At 30.5% G+C, this 20,200-nt stretch overlaps 2 protein-coding genes across 4 annotated transcripts in view; one reads left to right on the top strand and one right to left on the bottom strand.

The window, feature by feature from the left end:
* Positions 1-516: 516 nt before the first annotated feature.
* Positions 517-16,796, bottom strand: LOC130440699 (WD repeat-containing protein 48 homolog). 2 transcript variants are annotated; one of them, XM_056773984.1, is made up of 13 exons: positions 16,764-16,796; positions 14,793-14,997; positions 14,368-14,580; positions 13,850-13,990; positions 12,180-12,285; positions 8,800-8,896; positions 7,279-7,383; positions 5,882-6,082; positions 5,141-5,248; positions 2,650-2,870; positions 2,224-2,431; positions 1,098-1,274; positions 517-635 (listed from the first exon to the last, which is right to left on the bottom strand). In XM_056773984.1, exons 2-13 carry the CDS (start codon positions 14,989-14,991, stop codon positions 540-542), a joined length of 1,872 nt encoding a protein of 623 aa, XP_056629962.1. In that variant the 5' UTR covers positions 14,992-14,997; positions 16,764-16,796; the 3' UTR covers positions 517-539. The 2 variants fall into 2 exon arrangements, with proteins under 2 accessions (XP_056629962.1, XP_056629961.1); XM_056773983.1 differs by lacking the exon at positions 16,764-16,796 and adding an exon at positions 15,053-15,347.
* Positions 16,797-19,322: 2,526 nt separating this feature from the next.
* The window catches only part of LOC130440697 (uncharacterized), a 57,384-nt gene continuing 56,506 nt past the window's right edge, over positions 19,323-20,200 (top strand). For both annotated transcript variants that reach the window (XM_056773979.1, XM_056773977.1), the window contains exon 1: positions 19,323-19,788. The gene's annotated coding sequence lies outside the window, so the exon portion shown is untranslated. The remainder of the gene's footprint in view (positions 19,789-20,200) is intronic.

The raw sequence follows: 20,200 nt of genomic DNA, 5'->3' as shown, positions 1-20,200 counted from the left end.
CGAAGAATTTAAATGTTCTATTAATTCTAAATACTATACGAGTTGATCTTGCAAGTTTCGAAAGTTAAATATATAATTATCGTGGATTACTTTTATTAATATACTGCTTAATAATATATTGTTTATTAAATGATATAACTTTATCTTGGTCTTTAACATTTACATTTACTACTATCGACATTTATTCACAATTCAAAGATAAATAATATGATTTCTTAATGATGATTTGTCTTAAGAAACGATTGAGATTCTATTTGATTTCTATAGCCATCTGTTTTCGGACCTTCCTCTATTCTATTATAAAATTTCAGCATTTCATATTACGAGTACCTTCTTACCAAATATATTTCATTTAATAAATATGTCGTTACTTTCTCATTTTCAAATAGTCTTTTTCAACTTGACTAAAGTGTAAAAATACAAAAATACCCTCATTAAAACAATTTTTTAAGAATTGTGGGGATACGCACACAGTCGTAGAAAATGTTTAAATGCTTAATAAATATTACAACTATGTAAAAGTAAATGAAAACATACTATTATTTATTTATAATTTTATAGTACAATGTTAAGTCGGATGATGACTTCCATATAAAATGTTTAACTGTTCTCAGATCCATAGCAGGATCCAGTACCTGTAAGAAGAATAATCAAATTAATATTTTACAAACACAATTTTAGTACATGAAATGAATTAGCAAATTGAAAGCAAATAACTTTAATGGTAGTAAAGTTCTGTCAAATTACAAATAATTGAGACACTTAAAGCAACTCAATAATCATATACAATAGAATCATAATATTGAATTGTCTGAAAATGTTTTTACATGAATTATGTATTTTTCAATCATTTGTAGTTAATTGATGAAAGCATGAGACAAAAACTGGTAAGCTTAATACTTTCAGCCATCTCAAAGCTCACAATCTAAGATATTTTATTGATTTCTTATTGTTAATCATCATCTTAAAAAATATTATTTATAGTTGCTACATATACTAATATTTAAATATGATTTCTGCAAGTAGATTGCACCTTCTAGAGTGAATTCAAAGTTATAAATAATTTTGTTTAAAATAAAATGATAGTTTATACAAACCTGTTCATTACATGTTAATTCGATTTGATCTACATTGTAACCATTATTTGATGGAGATGATGTATCAGCATCTCCACATCCGGGAGAACTGGCAGTTCCGTCACCCAATAGTTTTTCTAAAATATGCTCAGCTACTTTTCGACATTGAATAAAATCATTTGCTACAAGCCGATCTGGCTAGAAATAAAAAAAAAGTTGTTCACAATATTAATAATTCAAAGGATTCAAAAGAATTTCAATAATATAATATTGGATAATATAGGACAAGTACCAGCTGATTTCCCTTGCAATTTTGATAATCAAGGTAGATTTTCTTGAAAATTGATATGAAAGTAGTATTTATAGCCTTCCTCTACATCTTGCTCTGTGCCGAAGGATGCTGTTGCCCTGGGGGTGAAAGCGACCCCTTCTTCGAGATGAAAATTTATTTCATCAAAATAATCTCGTAGGTCGCTAGATTGATTAATTCTAAGCAACTTTTACTCTTCAAAGTTTTTTTCTAAAGTTGGTACTTTTAGAGTTATTAGAGATTGAAACTGCTCATTTTTTATTGAAAAAAAATGCACATTTTTGCCGTTTTACATGAATAACTTAAATTTTCTCAGCAAAATAATTAAGAACAAAAATATGGGAAACCCCGAAATTGAAAACCTTTAACCTCAAATAAGCACTAATCATTAGCAATTACATTAATTTCTTTTAAGAATTCATATTGGAATCTGTTTAGTTTGGAGGTACTTTTTCAATTAATGAGTGAAACCACCATCAATATATTACGGCTAAAATGCATTAACGCCGTTTAACTGAGGAAATATTGGATTGAAGAGAGATATAAAGTGGTGCTATTTGATCGAAAACTCCCCAAGGACAATGTATTTTTAATATTATTAATTGTACCAAATATAGGAACACTGATGACGAATTTAATGCTATTGCATTTTCAACATTATTACTACACACTTTTGTTGTGTCATTGAGTAGATTGGTGAAGTGTATGAATAAATTCGAAAATATCCTCAACACTATATTTTTAAATAAGTCTATAATCTAAAACTATTTAGTTTTGATTATTTATTTGTACAGAAGAAGTTTTTCTGATCTAGTACAGTTCATATTTGTAGCTTACCTTTTTCATGCGATCTTGTTTTAAAAGATGTGAAGGTACACTGGAATGGGGATGAAGATAAAATTGTACTTTTATAAATTTATTTTGAGAATTTTCCTCTATGTTGGATACAACCCAACCAGGTACAGTCTCGTTTAGTAAGGCATTTTCGGTTTCACCGGATGTATCACCTACCAGTACACGATATAGTGTTCGTCCACCAACCTCACTAAAAAATAAAGCGAAAATAGATATTTTTACGGAATAATGCTGAAGTATTCTTGGTTTTATAGATGAAACCAATAATGCAGTTTTTGTTTAGACCGTAAAATTGAGTTCAAAACACAAACCAAAGTTTTTTTCCATTTTCTGTAATGTATATTTTTACTCCATGGTTTATCACAAACCTATTTATAATTTAATGACAATATAGAATATAAGTTTTACCTCAAAATAAGAGGAATATGTTTAGGGATACTAAAAAATTTTTGTTTATTTTCTGAATCAACCTCGGCTCCTTTCCAATGTTCGAATAGGGATTGAAGTAGTAGTTTACCATAATTTACTTTTTGATCAAGATCTGGCGAATCTTGGATTCCAACATCTTTTGCGGATACCCAAGCCGAAAAGCAATCCACTTCATCTTGTCCCAAATGTATGGTCAACATCTGAAAAAAAAGAGGAGAAACATCAATAACGAAAACAGATTTTGATTAACAATAATTCACATAAAAACGAAACTAGAATTAACTTTCTTCTTAACTTCAAAATTTGGTTTATGGAGTGTTTTTTATTTAAAGACATTTCACACTAATATGGAAGAATAGCTGGTCTTCTACCTACGGTTGGCGACCATCATTTGATAGATATTCTAAGCTTCTAGTATTTGGAACAATTCGCGAAGGTTTTTTTTATTTCTTCCTAATTCTCTCCTACCTGCTATCTTGCCTTCCAGGATAAGCTGTAGTTAACCGTATTTTTCATTCCGAAGTATATGGCCTAGGTAGGACGCTTTTCTTTTCTTAATAGTTACAGGCAATTCTGAATCTTTAGCCATTCTTCTCAGTACTTCCGTATTGGTTAATCTATCAGTCCAAGGTATTCAGCCATGTTTTAAAAGCTTCTAATTTTTGCATTGTTGCTAATTTTAGTGTCAACTCTTCCTCACCGTAAGGCAGCATGGAGAGTACGTAACATCTGTTGCTTTTCCATCCTTTGTTTGTTCTTTGGCTTTTATTATCTCACTTTTCATTATCTCGGGTCCATCCAGATCAAGAGTGTTCATTGCATGCCGATCATCAGTAAACACATTTGTGATGTAGGTGTTCCATACCTCCAGCTGCTCTTCCTTGTCTATAATGAGTTTGTTGTTTTCGTTTATCAACTTTCCAACCTGTATTTTCCTGTTAGTATACATAGAGACTCTTTTATTTACTCTAAAGGATGGACATACTCAGTGAAGTTATTGAAAGTGTGGGAATAACAGATGAAATTCTAAAAGTAGAGAATGTTAACCCTCTTTCACTATTGCACCTTTTTTGGACCAAGCATTTACAAGAAATTTATTGCCTTCAATTTGGTGATGGGTATACAAAAATTGCCAAACTGCAGATGATCTTCAGCACCACCCAATTTACATGATAGCTGTATTTTAAAGTTCATGAGCTTTAACCGATTTCATTTAGCTTTTGAGTAAATGATATTAGTATAATTCCCAATAGAAATGGCCCAGATTATGACAAACTTATTATGCCTTTACTTGACATTCTGCAAATAAAGTTTAGACAAGATTACAAACCATCGGAAAGTGGTGGTATAGATGAAAGCAGAATCAAATTTAAAACAATATATGCCAAAAAAGCCCACTAAGCGAGAGTACAAGATTTGGATGATATGTGAACAGTCAGGTTATTGCCTAGATTTTGATATTTTCATTTGTAAGAAGGAAACTAACTTTGGTGGTAAAGTTGTGAAAAATTTGAAGGGTAAAAATTATAAAGTATATTTTGACAATTACTTCAACAGTTACCCTTTACAAGTGAAATTGTTTTGTTGTCAATGCCTTTTTGATTTATAAGGAACTGCAGTCTTCTTCTCACATTGATCTAAGCACGCTGACTCCAATTTCCAAAGAAGTATATACCCAGTGTCTATTGGCGCCTACATATATCAAAAAGAGGCCTGAATCAGCAACTAACAACCGTAGTTCTGCGGCTACTTCTTCGGGCCCTGCAATTATTAAATGTCACAAACCGACCGTCCTCCAAAAAATTCGTCTAGAATGCAGCAGTGATCAACCTGAAAGGACCACTTAGAGAAGATGCTGTAATTATAGCACTAAGGTATCTCCTAAGGTACTATATAGCAGTGGAATAAATGTTTTTCAGATTTTAATAAAAATTATTTTTTCAATAGTTTTACCAGCGGGAATGTTAATAAAACATTATATTAATAAATAACACACATTATAGTTTTATTTGTACCAATAACCATTACCATTTCTAACCACCTTATTCCTCGAAAGCCTTAAACCTAGATTTTTTCCCCCTAGTTTTTGTGATATTTTGGTGCTAAATGATCCTAAAATAAAAGATAAATGCTCTAAGCTTTCGTAACTTGTAAGTGTGACTGAAATAGTAAATTGTTCAAGTTGAAAAAAGGATCAGAGTAACTGAGAAGTATGAAGTGTATCAACATGGAAAAGGATAATCAGATTCTACTCAAGAAAGAGAGAGAGAGAGGATGATGAGATATTGATTAGTATCATATAAGTAAAATATTCAGCAAGATTAGGGTCTTATTAAAACGGGCAGAATATGTAGTATATAGTGTCTTTACAAATTTTAGATCAAATTAGTAAAATTTTCGTGGATTCCAAGAAATGAGATTTACTGATGTGCAGGAATTTAAGCTCGGAATAATGAAAATATGTACTTACCCCCGTTTTTAAATCTATATTAAACCAATTGGGAACGTAAATCATTTTAAAACGATTTTTTTCTTCTTCTTGAAAATTAACTTGACCCAATTCTTCTACTTTACTAGCCTATGAAATGTACATAATGTTAGAAATGAATTAATTTTCTAAAGGTATCGTTGTAATGTATTTAACAATAACAATAAATATGACAATTGAATATATTAACAGTAAACATTTTTTGAATTAATCTAATGATAATACACGTGTTCCCCTTTCCTGCTGGGATATTGGAGAACCAAGATGGCTTTAATTTCCAGAGATCTTCGTCTTCTATTTCAACCGCTACCAGGTGTAGTGCTAGCGTAATATAAGTCTAGCGTCTTCAGGTATTTGTTGAGGCGACAGTGCCCCGATAGGACTGCTGTTCATACTTAGATTGACATATTCAGCAGATGTTCTCTGGTTATAGTTTCCCAGAAGAGTATTTGCCTGTCTTGGTTTTGCTCCTATATACCTTCTTTTCCAGTGCTTTTTCCATTGTTCTGTAGCTGTTACCACAGACAAATTCGGGTCCCATGAAGGTCTTGTCTGCACTTCCCGTGTCCCGGAATCCATTGTAGGGTAACTTTATTTTTCTTGCCTAGCTCGCTTAATTTTTCTAAGCAATCCCAAAAGATATTTAGATTAACACATGCTTTTAATAACAGATTACGTGAGTATTAAAATTTGTTTAATGTTTAATGCAGATAATAAATTTACCTTAAGAACGTCATATACTGCAACATTTTCTAGAGTATCTTTTGTTAAAATATGTCTTTTATCATTTAAAATCACTGCTTGCCTGATTGCAGCGCCACCCTGTATTAATGATACTGGAGTTGAGGGCATTCGAAGATCTTCTTTGAAATGCTTATCTGTTGGAAGTTTCCAACACTTAATACTAGAATCGGAAGTAGAAACCTAGAAAAATCAAAATATAGAGCTTCCTTTTAGATCATTTTTTACATTTAGATTGAGTAAATGTAAAACTGTCAACTATAGAATGCACGCAGGCAGTATAATTTTGAGTGTTGGTCTAGTGGTAATGAACATTGCGACACTGGTACGGGAAGAGGTAACTGGTAGTACACTCTGTATTGCCTCGTCATTTGAAGAAGGAGAAGAATCAGATTCAGGTTCTATTTTCCCTCGGATGAAAAATGAGGTTAAAGTTTTTTGTTTTTTTTTTCTATTAGGTTCCATTACATTGCTTAACCAAACTCAATAGGAAATAGGAAATAAAAATACATTGATAACAAATAAATTAACCGAACACAAGAAAAATATAACGAATACTGTTGACGCGTGGGTCGGTGACAAGTTTCTGAGAAAAGCGAAAAGAGAGAACTGAGATTAGGTGCGTACTGCGTAGTGTGGAGGGAGGTCATTGGCACCGTGGCAGCACGTGACTGCGCGCGCACTTCCAAATTCGGCCATTTTTATAATGGAGATCACAACAGAAATATTCGCGATCGCAGCGGTGGTGGAGGGAGAAGATGATCTTTTACATTAGTTGGGGTTTTTGAGTTATGATTTCTTTTTGGTTTATTTTGAATTTTTTCATAATTTGACCTTTGATCAAAAAAAAGAACCGTCATAATATACTAACCATTTACCAGTATGAAATATTTTTCAAGTGTTAAATGCAAAGCAATGAAATTATCAGTTACATATATATACAAAGATATATCAAATAAAATTAGTTCTTCCTACAATTTTACATATTACCTCTAGATTGTTATTATTTATTTTTTTATGGAAAGCAATAGAATCTTTTGAGCTCTAGATTTGAAAAAAAAATTAAATACTGTGATGGTTTTCAAATGAATCAAAATTATCTCTGATATATGTTCTATTCAATATAAAACCTAAAACAAATGTTACATTTGATTTCAGTGTAAAGACCAAATTTTTAATAAACTGAAATTAAAATTGAAAAAATCATAATCCAAAAACTGTAAGGGATTCTAGTGTCAGACCAAATGTCCCTGTCAACCCATCTGGCCAGTTTGGCTAACCTTCTAAAAAATATCATATCCTATATAAAGCAAACTACCTTACTAAACTTTTTACCATACTCAATAGACAATTAACGAACAAAAGAAAAATGAGCTCACCCACACTGCTTGATGATCTGCTGTGAAACACATTTTTAAAATTGGAGCATCTTCTATACAAACTGTAATACTGTTTGCGGTATTTTTCAGATCTGTCATTATCACCTACAACAGCAAATAGTATATTATATTATATGGATCAAAAGTGGATATTTTTTTTACGAGTAATATTTGCAGTTGCGTGACGGAGCGTAGCGCATCGAGTGAATGCAAAATTGCGAGTAAAAATAGGCACTTTTAGTCTGTAGGATATATACTATTTTTTCTCCAACCAAGTCAAAATTAAAATAAAGTTAGTTTTATTCAAAAATCGTTAATAATTAATGCTTTCAAAATGAATCCCGAACACGATGAAAATATAGCTGCGGATATATTGGAAAGTGCCGAAGTAGTACATCTAAATTTTTTGCCACCCAAATCTCGCCAAGTTTATGAAATTGCATGTCAGTTATTCATGGGTTGGTGTAAAGAAAAAAATGTGCAAAACTATGCGGAGAATGTTGTTATGGTGTATTTCTCAAATTTAACGAAGACCGTCAAGCCATCCACTCTTTGGTCACAGTATTCAATGTTGCGGTCCACATTGGATATCAAAAAGGGTTTTTACAAAGGAGGAAGTGAAAAGGTTTCTGGATATGGCACCTGATAATTTATATTTGATGATAAAGGTTGTTCTAGTATTAGGAATTGGAGAGGCTACGCGTTGTGACGAACTAGTTCATTTGAAAATTGATTACATTGAGGATATGGACTCGGTCCTGGTCAAATATACAGGAACGTCGTTTATTTTTGAAGTATGTTAATGGGTCAAAGTGTCAAAGAATGGTTGTTGGTATTTGCAAAATTAGTGCCGTGCCGCAAAAAATTGCAAAATTTTTGAAATTAGAAAATTGGAAGGAGTACACTGGACATTCGCTAAGAAGAACATCTGCTACACTTCTTATCGATGGTGGTGGTGACCTCACTTGTCTTAAAAGACATGGAGGTTGGAAATCGAGTACGGTAGCACAAGGATATATTGAAGAATCACGTATCAACAAACACAATACTGCTAGAAAAATATTGGAACCTGACAAAGAAGGTACAAGTACCTGTTCAGATATTTCCTCGAATGTTTCATCAACAGTTACAGAGAATATTTTGAGTTGTTCTAACATTAATGAAAATCTTTTGAATTGTTAGTGATAATTTCAGTGGTGTTTTGAATTTTGGCAATAATTGTTCCAATTGTACATTCAATTTCACTATAAATAACAAATAAATACATAAATATAGTTGCCCAATTAGTTTGTTTTACTAAGTTTGTAAGGGACAATGTGTTTTTCTTCAAATTTCAATTAGAGAGCTCAAATGCAATTACTTTTAGTTCTAGGATTAAAAGTGCTGCTAAGCAACGAGCAAATTATTATACGGTAAGGGAATTGATGGCTTTTGCACCTGAAAATAGTACAAAAATGTCAACATTTTTTGATGGTTGGAGAAAAACAATAATAATGATAATAATCTATGTATTAATATTACCTTCTTATCTCTTCCACCTGAAATAACATGACTAAAGCTTTCTGTTGCCAATAATGCCCAAACGGAATCTGTATGAACTAAAATAGTTTGTACACATCTGAAAAAATAAATAATAAAGGTACATAACAATGGAGGTGCAAACGTTAAAAAAATTTTTTCAATATATTTAAAAAATGTTTTTTGGTTATTGGGTTCATGTTTTGGGAGTGATTATAAGGAGAATTATTTCATGTCACCGCCTATCTCATCCCAAAGGAGTACAGGTTCGTTTTTGGAAGGCTAAGTCATATATATTATCGAGTTTGAATTGTTCGTAAAGCATATATTATTAAAATAGCACCTAACATTACTCAATAAGTTAGGTGGCTAACTGAGAAAAACACATTTTTTTACCAAAATTCGATTTTATTCATCAATGTAATCTCCTTCAAGAGCAATACAATCATTCCAATACTTCTCAATGCCGTGCTTGTAGATGAATTTGTTTTGTGCCTCAAAATAAGCTTCAATTTCAGCAATTGCTTCTTCATTTGAGCTGAATTTCTTACTGGCGAACATTTTTTGAGATTAGCGAATAGCTAGTAGTAACTGGAGACCAGATATATATATATATATATATATATATATATATATATATATATATATATATATATATATATATATATATATATAATTACAATTCGAATTGTAATTCGTTCAATTCAACCATCCACTTGTGAATCAGTGCATTGTCTTGGTGAAGCAGTGGTTTTTTCTTCTGCTGCCTGTTACACCTAAAGTTGCTTCGGACATAGTTCACTGGCTGTAGTCCATCCAAGTTTCATCTATTATCACATACCGACGCAAAAAATCTGATTTATTTCGTGTAAATATGGCCAAACACTGCTCTGAATCATCAACACTTTGATTTTTTTCGACTGTGAGTAAACGCGGCACCCACTTTGAAAAAAGTTTTTTCGTGGTCATGCATAATTGTAAACACACTGTCTTCTAATATCTTAACAGGCTCAGCTATCTCACACAATTTCAATTTACGATTAGATATAAAAATTTGTGGACTTTTTTTATGTTTTCTGGAGTAACCACCCTCAATTGGACGATCAGAACGTTCACATCATTCAGCAAACCAATAACAAATGGATTTTTTTCATGCTGAGCTTGAACAGTATTTTTTTCATCAAGAAGCAATGATAAATAAACACACGAAATTATTTTGTATCCATTGTTTTGAAAATAAAACAAGTAACTTTACCCATAGTCTTTTGGAATTTTTTACTTATTAACACTCTGCCTTAGCCTTTTATTCAGGGTTGTGTAATAGCTAAGATTAACTGCTATTTCAGCTTCAATTGATTGAATGGATAATGCAGATAATATATCTTAGCTCATTGTGCTTTTCAAGTAGGTCTTAATTAATTTTAACTATGAGACTTTAGTATTTTGAGTTTTTAGAAATGAACTTGAAATTGACCGCGAAAAAGGCCAAGTCATGGAGTCTTTAATGACGTCACACCTCGCGAAACAGATGTGTTTGTTTATGACAGTCATTGTGTTATTTAATAAATAATGAATTACTCATATTATAAATATTGTATAGTGCCCCAATGTGAAAGTACGACGATAAAAACGCCAGACAAATTATTCATATACGTTCCAAACAATAAAGAAATACAAAGAAAGTAGTTAAAAATGGCAAGAAGACAAGATGCTGCTCTTACTTTATAAACTAATTATTTCTGTGAAGATCATTTTGATGTAAGTATCAAATAAAACTTGATGTATATATTTATAAATGTATAGTAAAAGGAATGCATTTTGCAAAATCTACCATCATATACCACACATAACATATAAAACGTTATGACTTAATTAAGTTAAAGTTATTGACACTTTGTATTCGCTAACCTCAAAATCAGTTAAGTATTTTCATTCCACAGTGGGTAAATGCGACTCTCTGACTGGTAAATGCTAATTAAATAAGACTTTGTTTGTTTGTCACATAATATTTATATATAAGTTTTAACACTGCGAACTTCCGATGAACAAAAGTAGGTGTTCATTGCAAAAAATTTGTCAAGCATAATCGGCGTCAATTTACGGTTAAAGTTACATCCTTTTTCCATGGCAATTTATATCTGTATTTCAAGATTAAACTAAAAACGAACTTTATTAATTTAACACTAATTGCTGAAAACTCGAAATAACCTGGTCACTTTATACGAAAATGACAGCTACAACATAGCGCTTCGCAAGGTGTGACGTCCCTTTTCTGATTGGTGTTTATTGTCACGTGATTAAACGCCTCATTTTGTCGATTTTATTTTCCAAAAATATTATTAATCTTTAATTAGTTTTGTAGACAAGTTGTTTTTTTATTTACTAATGGAAACAAGCCTATTGTTATGAATATAATTTGAGTTGTTTCATGTTTAGTTAATTGGTTATTGTTTTTCCTGGCTATTTTTTTCCTTAAATTGACACTGAATTACTTTTTTCCGCAAACAATCAAGACTCAGCATCGCTTTTTCAAATCTTGTATTACGGAATTCTTGAATCCAGCTACAAAATGAACATAAAGAATTAAAAAGCGTCTTTGAACCAATTGCCATAGTTTACTTATATTGTTTACATGTAGTAAAATCTCGTACCAAACGTGTATTGCAACAAACTCCAAAGTTGAAACTGCATTACAGACTGCTTCACAGTCATTTAGAATTTCGGAATCATCAGTTTTATTTTTCAGGTCATTTACACATTCGAGAACATCACTGAATTACAAAAATATAGCTTTTACTGCTGCGATTCTACACTTGATTTTGAAAACAGCATATAGATTTTATTGATGAAGGTGAAAAATGTTTTGACTGTTTTAGTAGAGATAACTGCATCTATCAAAAGGAAATTCCATCTGTTGCATCTGCACGGCATAAAAATGCTTTTGGATTTATATTGGGTATTCGTGTTCTGACATCTTCATTAATGCCGACCATATTGGCGCCGTTGTCATATCCCTGACATCGATAGTTTTGGATATCTAGACCAACACTTTCCAGTTCTTGTAATATTGAATTTGTTACTCTCCCATTGCTTTCGAATAATGGCGTTGTTTGTTTTCCATAGAGTTTTTAGTTAAAACACAAATTTTTCGAGTACGTTTTTCTATAGAAATACCTAGATCAAATCAAGTTTTTTGCGAGGCCTCCTCAGGGGCAGGCTGAGCCGTCGACGGTCGCCCACGGCTAGCTCCGCCAATGATTATTATATAGTATAAAAATGAATACAAAAAGCAGTACCCTTATTTTAGATATTCCATTGGCTATAGAAATTAATTTATATAGTTATGGACCACATTATATGAAAGAAAATATTAAAAATTTTACCTTTGGGATCCAAGATTCCACAATTTTATTGATCCATCACTACTACCTGATAAACATTGATTGCCATCTCGTGAGACAACCAAAGCCTTCACATTGTCAGAATGACCTTCAATATAAAAAAAAATGTTTTTATAATATTCAGCATAGATCTTTAGATAAATCATATATACACTGTTAAACGTAATTTACCTTCACTATTCTAAAACTTCTCATTTATCATAAAAACAAAAACAGATCATTATTTCAATGGAGGATCATACTTATTATATATTCTTCTACCTTTTAGTCATTCACAGATGTAAATGGTACAGGATATTTGATGTTTTGTAAATCTTTTCAATATTTTTTCTTCTATACAAATAAAAAAATACTAGCAACAGAAACAACAAATGTCTGCTAATCTGATTCTGTATGAAAAATATAGGGGAAATCGCAGATATACCTATGAATTTGGATAAATTATTTTCATGTATAAATCTCACAAATTTATAGCCCATTTGCTGGAGGCCATTATAAGCAAAAAGGCTGAATTTTTTTTACAAGTACTTTGAAGCAGGCTAATTGATATAAGAAATATTAATATAACTTAATTAAATAAAATAATAGATTAACTTAACTTCGTTAAAAATCAGGATCAGTGTTTTGATTTTATATTTTTTCGGTTTCTTAAATTTTGACTAAAATGTATATATAAGCATCTATAACCCTACTTAAACTTGATCAATTTTAATATTTTTTTTTAATGTTGAGAAAATGATACACTTTAAGAATACATAAGTATAAGACCATTTGCTATGAGAAATTTTTCAGTACAAATATTTTTTTGAATACAAAAAGGAAATAGCTGTTTTTCTTCTCGATTTGAGACTCGTTCTCTATCATCACTCTATTATAAAATTCGGGTCTGCTATAACCTGCTATGCTCCTCAGCTTGTAAAACTTTTGACCCTGATAATTGTAAAAATTTATTGTAGATGTAAATTCTAGATGATTTATATATATTTTCAATAAATTATTATATAATAAGAAGAAATATGTATTGATTTTTTCAAAATAATCAAAATGATTCTAGAAATTTGTCTTGGATTTGGGAAATTGATAGACCTTTTCTTCAATCAATTTGAAGTACTAGTCAAAAAATAAACTTTTTTGGTTATAACTTATTTTTCTGGTGAAAAAGTGCCTTCACCGACTTGGCTATTATTATTTATTTATGAATATCTAACTCAGTTTTCCAAGTCAATAATATATCAATTCGCAATGAATATAAACAGGATGATTGGCTTAGGTAGCTGAACTAATAGTGATCAATATTGTGGATTATAAAGCATGCGAGGCTTTTGAATACAATATTTGATTATAAAACTTAGATTTGTTGGCCTGATGTCCAATTGGAAGAGTATTACACAATGTTTTTGATAAAAATGTGCCTGTAAACCTCACTATATAAGCGGTATTCTAAAATTATAGAAACATTAGTTTATTGTGTCTTTAGAATGAAAAAGGTAATTAATGTTCATGATATTAAAATGAACAGAAATGATCCCCATGTGGAATTCATATCAGGAGGGTACAAAAGTAATCCTACATGGAAATGTCTTGTTTTTTTATTAAATGTTATGAGTTTTTATACACATAATGATTCATGGACAAACATATTGTTTACTTACCTTTTAATTTAAACAATTTGGCACATGTTCTAGGATCCCATAGCCTTAAAGCTTTCTCTGTAGATCCACTAACTATGATACTACCTGTTGGATTCATAGCTAAACTGTAGATTGATTCTTTGCTGCCAATCAAACTGGAGGCTGTAACAGTTGAAACATGGTTTAACTAGATGTAAGTTATTTCCAAGTATATTAGATTAATAAAATCAAAGGGTCACACACATAGACTAAACAGTAGAGTAGTTATACTTACAAGGTCTTATGAAAATAATTTTAATAAAATAGTGGAAAATATTTTAATGAAGAAATTGATTTAATACCTCTTGATTGATGCATAGATTACGAATTCAGAAGGATAAAATTAATTTTGAAAATTGAAAATAATGTGTTAGAAATACGATTTTACTATAAAATTTAAGTATATATCATTAGCAATTGTATAAATCTTAACAAATGAATGTTAATCAGTTAGGAAAGGTTTTAGATTGCAATTTGAGAAAATAGAGAGCTATACATACTCGTAACAGTGTTATTACTAGCTGTAAGAGCCGTTAAAGTATTAATATCCCATAGGTAAATAGATTTATCCAATCCTGCAGAAGCTACTTGTTCTCGATCTTTAGCATATGCCAAAGATTTCACGTAATCTTTGTGGGTTCTAAGGGTTGACATACAGAATCCTTTGTGAGCATTCCATACTTTCACAGTTGTGTCTGAGCTAGCTGATATTACTAGAAACAATGTTTTTAATTAAAATCTAGTTTGGATGTTGCTTTTAAGATGTATAAAAAGCTCTCCACTGGTAAACTACTTATACATTAATACATTCTTGTTGTGAAGTTTGATTTCTTATTTTGATGTTTAACAAATGATTAACTCTTGTATGACAAAATATAATTTAATATTCTTGAATCTGCCCTGATTTATTAATTAAATTATTTACAGTGTTTCCCGCCGCAGCACAGTACAATGTCATTAACCCAATCAGTGTGGTGTTCCATTCCATGAAAATACTTTTCATGTTCAAATACTCTAATTATCGAATCTCTGCCGGCCGAATATAGCCTATCTAATGCTGGATCTAATTGTAAAGCATTCACACCTGATCTGTGTCTTTTTTCTTCAGCTTCACATATTACCATTGAAACCTACAAAATAGTTGTTTTGGAAAAACATATATAACTTACAAAAAGATTTACATACTTGAACCTTTTTTCGAGTATTTTGGTTAGTAGGTTTTAAATTTGCCATGGCAGATCAATTCAGACGATACATTTTTAAACTAAAATTTGGCTATATTATGGAAAACATTAAAAATTATTTATATACACCAATATCCCTCAGGTTATGTTTTTTTCTGGAAAACTGACTTTTGTTTGACAATAATGAAAACCTTGTCGTTTGTCAACTTAAGATTGGTTGTCAAACAAGAAACATAAATATAAAGGTGCAATTTCATACTGATGCTCGCGGTGGCTTAGAGCGTCGATTGAAGTTACGTAGTACAATTTTGACAGGAGCGTCATCTTAAATCAATGCAGAGTCAAAACTAAACATTCTTAAGTTTTCTAAATCGGGTGTTATAACAAAAAACATCAACCTATATTATCAGTTGTTTAGTAATGCTTTGAAAAGTATAATTAACTACGAATTAAATATTTTATAATATTTCATAAATGGCTGCATTCAGCAGGCGTAGCGCTTAGGCCCAATTTTACAACTGAAGTTTAAACTTCAAACGTCGATTTTAACTAGAGATACCGCTTTTTTCACGTTTTATAGATGGCATTTATCAGCAAACTTCGGTTTAAACGTTACCGGCAGCCTGGGAGTAGTTTACTTCAGTTTAACTCGGAATTTAAACGGAGTATCGGATCCTAACTTTTTTAAATTCCTTATATTTTTACAATATTATACAGGGTTTTAGCAGAATGATTAAAGATTTGCACTTTATATTTGATTAATTTGGCGTTGATGATGAAGAAATTATCAACATTATCGACACACCGAGAAAATAAAAAGTCGTTCATTTTTGTTTATAAAACTTTTTTAAACAGCTCAACTTTAAAACAAATATCGGGAAAATTTTGTCCTGTAAAATATATCAATCTTGTTTATTCTTGGTTTAAACTAGAGTTCAAATCATATTTTAAACTTTAGTTTAATTTCCAGTTTTACCCTAGGTTGTCAAATTAGCCTTAGTGCTACTGATACCTACCGGTAGCGACAAAGATCTGGAACGTGTTGAACGTCGCTGGTAAACCGTTTTTTATTTATGTAAATTGTTAGTTTTTGACAGGTGTGTTTTCTACATCTACATATTGTTATTTGTTTAGTGTTTTCAAACGAAATTATTTTTCTTAAACTTAACAAGTGTTCATCATGTGGTGGCAGTGTTTTAAAGAATCATGATGTGTATGCAGCATACCAATTAATTGTAACTTTTAATTGACTCGTACAAAGGTGGCGGGATAGCTATGAAATAAATATATAATTGATTACCTTTATAATACATAATTTCGAATTTTCTTGCATAAATAAAATAAACTTACAGTTCCATTGATTATAACTTTGATTGCAAAACATCTAAAAGGACGAACGTCAAAACGACCTCACACGACTATGCACGATTCTATATTTCCTCGGCTGCTAACAAAAAACATACCCATACCCAAAGATTATATGCCCATACTCGAATTGAAAAGCATTTGCAACAAGAATGGAGTTCGGAACTATATAAGGGAATGTATGCTATTTAAAATTTAGATAAACCTAGAAAAAATTCAATGCTTCTATTCTTATAATAACGTAAATAACAACTTGGGATGTGGTACTTTTTAAACAGACAATCTCCTGAATTTTGTTTTTATATATTATTTTATGTCCATTTTAATTTTTTGCAAATTTCTCTTACTTAATTAGTTGAGGATTTGACAACATCCAGGTAAGCTTCTTCAGGTTATATACGTTGAGGTACGTTCTTCTGGTGTTGTTGCAAAATTGAATCAAATACATAAATGATATTTATAAAACATATCTTTTGTCATCAAATATTGAGAATGGAAAGTTTTCATAGTGATAATCGAAACAATAGCGAGCGTACCGACATATAATTAGATACTGAGAAGTCATAAAATTATGCTTGTAGGAATTTTAATATCAGGTTCATAAATAATTAGTATTTATGATACCTATAGAAATATATAATGGAAAGTGTTTCAACATGATTAGATTAAAGTCTTAATGAGTCCAAAAGAGTACGAGTTAATCATATTTATTTATTATATTTATATTTGAAAACATTTTTTCAAGCAAGAGTATTTTATTCTGAAAATGATTTGACAGCGGTTATTGTTAGCTTAAAAAATGTGGAACTTGTGACAATTAAGTTTCTGTCATGATCAAATTAATTTTTTGGTCTCTCAAGTATAAAGAAATAAACGTAAAAAAATTCTATGTATGTATTTATTAACAGTACCTAAAAAACTATTATAACATCAACTACATTTAATTCAAAGAAAAATTGCAATATTACATCATAATACACGTTATACTATAGCATTTGACTTGGTACTACCACCTTTTTCATAAGTACTATGCCAAAATAAGAATTAAATATCTATCTGCTGAATAGTCAGATCAAATTTGTTACGCTCCACGTAAGAGGTCACGCTGGAATCAAAATGTTTTCTTGGCCATTAAGATTGGGTTGGACTTGTACGTATTTACTGGATTGTTGGGCCTTGGTGACTTTTTGTGTTTAGCGGCTATTATAGAGTTGACCTCTCTGTTATTATTTTCTTTTAAAATATTATACTTTCTATTATTAGATTTTAATGCCGTAGCTACATGCAAAAACGCTAATCGAAATATTAAAGAAACAGGTATTAAAAAAACATGGCGAAGCAGTGGACAGGTCCCTGTAAGTCCAAATATTGATTTTAAATATTTATGAAACTATTTTGGGGTCCTCGATCATACATTGTCTTTGCTATAAAGTAAAAATTATTGATGTTTTGGTAAAAAAACTAATAATTTCTTATGATTAGTCTGTTTGTCACAGTTTTTTCCAATTTTCCGAAAATTTATTGAGATGGACTTATTTATGTGTTATTAATTTTAGCGCGTGTTTATTCCATTCATAAGTAAAATATAACCATAATATATCAGAAACAATATTATTCAATTGAATAATATCATAAATTTACTAACCATATTTCAAATAGTCTCTTATTTAAAACTTGATAGATTCAATAATCATATAAATATTAAATATATAGATATTTCTGCATCAAATATTACTTTCGGAATCCATTTAAAACTTTATAACAGGAATACAGCAAACATTATACTTCACATTATGATTCCAACGTGACGTCACATTGTGCGAGAGAGATCGCAAGTGCGGTATAATATGGGTATCTTGATACTTTCAAAGCGCATTTGAACTTACTAAACTCGGAGGTTTTGACCTTGCTAGATTCAAACTATATTCAAATCCGAAAACAGAACTAGGTTTGTTAGATTTTTTACCATTACCATAGATTATTTAATCATCACCACACTGATTGTCACTGGGCATGGCTAATAATTCTTTAGTTTTATGATCCCTGGTTTAGAATATCGATTACGCTGTTGCCACTGCTATTAAAATATTCAATTACTCACGAAATTCCTTTTTTTCAATTAGTTCTTAGTTGGATGTTTCGGTCATTAGAATATATTATGGTATAGGAAATTACCTGATCTTATTGTCCAGTATATTAGATTATAATTTTGGTAAGCAAAATTAGCTCAGAGCAGATTGAGATTACTAAGACCCTTCAGAATATTATATATACACAAGGCAGCAAGAGATCCCATACTGTCTGATTTAACTGAGGTGCCCGCATGTCTTTTACTCTGAGGCATCAACAGTCGTACTATGGCATTCTGTAGTGTTGAAGAGTTTCCACACTATTTTCCAGAGTATATATGACTAGTATAGAGTAATATGCCCACATATTTTCTGTGCGTAATCTATACAAATGAAATAATTTTTTATTATGTTTCAAAGTCATATATTCACAGTTATCAAGTAGAATATGTTTATTATCACTAAATCAATCAATTTGAACGAAGTATATAATATTGTTTCATAAATTCCATGTATGTATCAGTGAATAATTGCTTTTTTATGTAAAAATTCAAATAAACAAAACCCAAAAGTCTTTATAAAGTGATTGTATATTATGTTTTGAAAATAATGAATAAGATGTTTTTTATAAAAATAACTATTCAATGTTTTGCCACATTTTGGGATATCAAAACATTAATTAAAATAACTATTATCAGCCGACAAAACGAAAAGATCAAAACAAATGTATTGTCTAACTTATTCATTGTGAGCAACGGAGCATCTACTACTACTACCGCGCAATGCGCACGGTTATTTCCCAACCAGCAAGTCTGGGATTTGATGGCAGAATTGAGAATGAGTTAGTCAACTACGTAAACTGAGAAAGACAATACACTCGTTTGCGACTTTATGATTTTTAAAAGTCTTTGAATGCTTTTGACTCAGTAATTTACAAAAAAAAAACATATGTGTTATTAGAAAATAATAATAATTGAAATGACAATTGTGGAAGTAAATACAATACATGCAAGTTAGGTTAGTCTTTCTCAATAACTTTCACCACTTGTCAGTTTTTAAGTGATATCTCGGTTGATTCGTGAAAAATAAATTCAAGTTAGTTGTATATAATTTATTTGTCCTTAGTGGATATTTGTGTGTGATATATCAAAAGTTGACTTATTAGGAATAGTTAGTGATTTCTTAAAGACGTACCAATCGATAGCTGATGATACACTGATGCCAAATTTTATCGACATCTGACGTTACTTGTGCACAGCTGACTGGCTATTGAACTACTTACTAACAATTTAACCTACAATTCGTAAGTATTTTTTAGTACATAAACTATAGCATTATTTGCAATGTGGTGATAAATAATACATTTAGGTATTCAGACTTTATTGCCCATCCTTTAAAGGATGAAAATCACAATAACCCCAAAAAAGTTTTAAAGAAGTAAATAGCAATTTTTTTATATGAAATAGTCTCAATTGAATCAAAATATAAAATTTTATGAATTGTAATTAAAAAAAAATATAAGGTTTACAATGTAATCAGAAGTTGGAATTTTATTTAATATATTGAGTTATTTCTTAAATTTTGTAAACTACACATAAATCTAAAAATGATTTAATAACCAAAATATGTTTTAGGAATCTATTAAAAAACTGAGTACATTAAAATATATTATTATACAACTAAAATATTTAATATTTGTCTATCTTAGGTTTGTA

Source organism: Diorhabda sublineata, chromosome 2 (genome assembly GCF_026230105.1).
Source record: "Diorhabda sublineata isolate icDioSubl1.1 chromosome 2, icDioSubl1.1, whole genome shotgun sequence".
Classification (NCBI taxonomy): Eukaryota; Metazoa; Arthropoda; class Insecta; order Coleoptera; family Chrysomelidae; genus Diorhabda; species Diorhabda sublineata.
Note: the sequence above shows the minus strand (reverse complement) of the source record. Positions and strands in the feature narration are given on the sequence as shown.

Coding starts and splice junctions, on each gene's coding strand:
- LOC130440699 (XM_056773983.1), bottom strand. CDS start 15,100: ATGGCAAATTTAAAACCTACTAACCAAAATACTCGAAAAAAGGTTCAA. Junction 13,991..14,367: donor TAGTAATAACACTGTTACGA/GTATGTATAGCT, acceptor CAACTGTTACAG/CCTCCAGTTTGATTGGCAGC. Junction 7,384..8,799: donor CAGGTGGAAGAGATAAGAAG/GTAATATTAATA, acceptor TTGCTGTTGTAG/GTGATAATGACAGATCTGAA.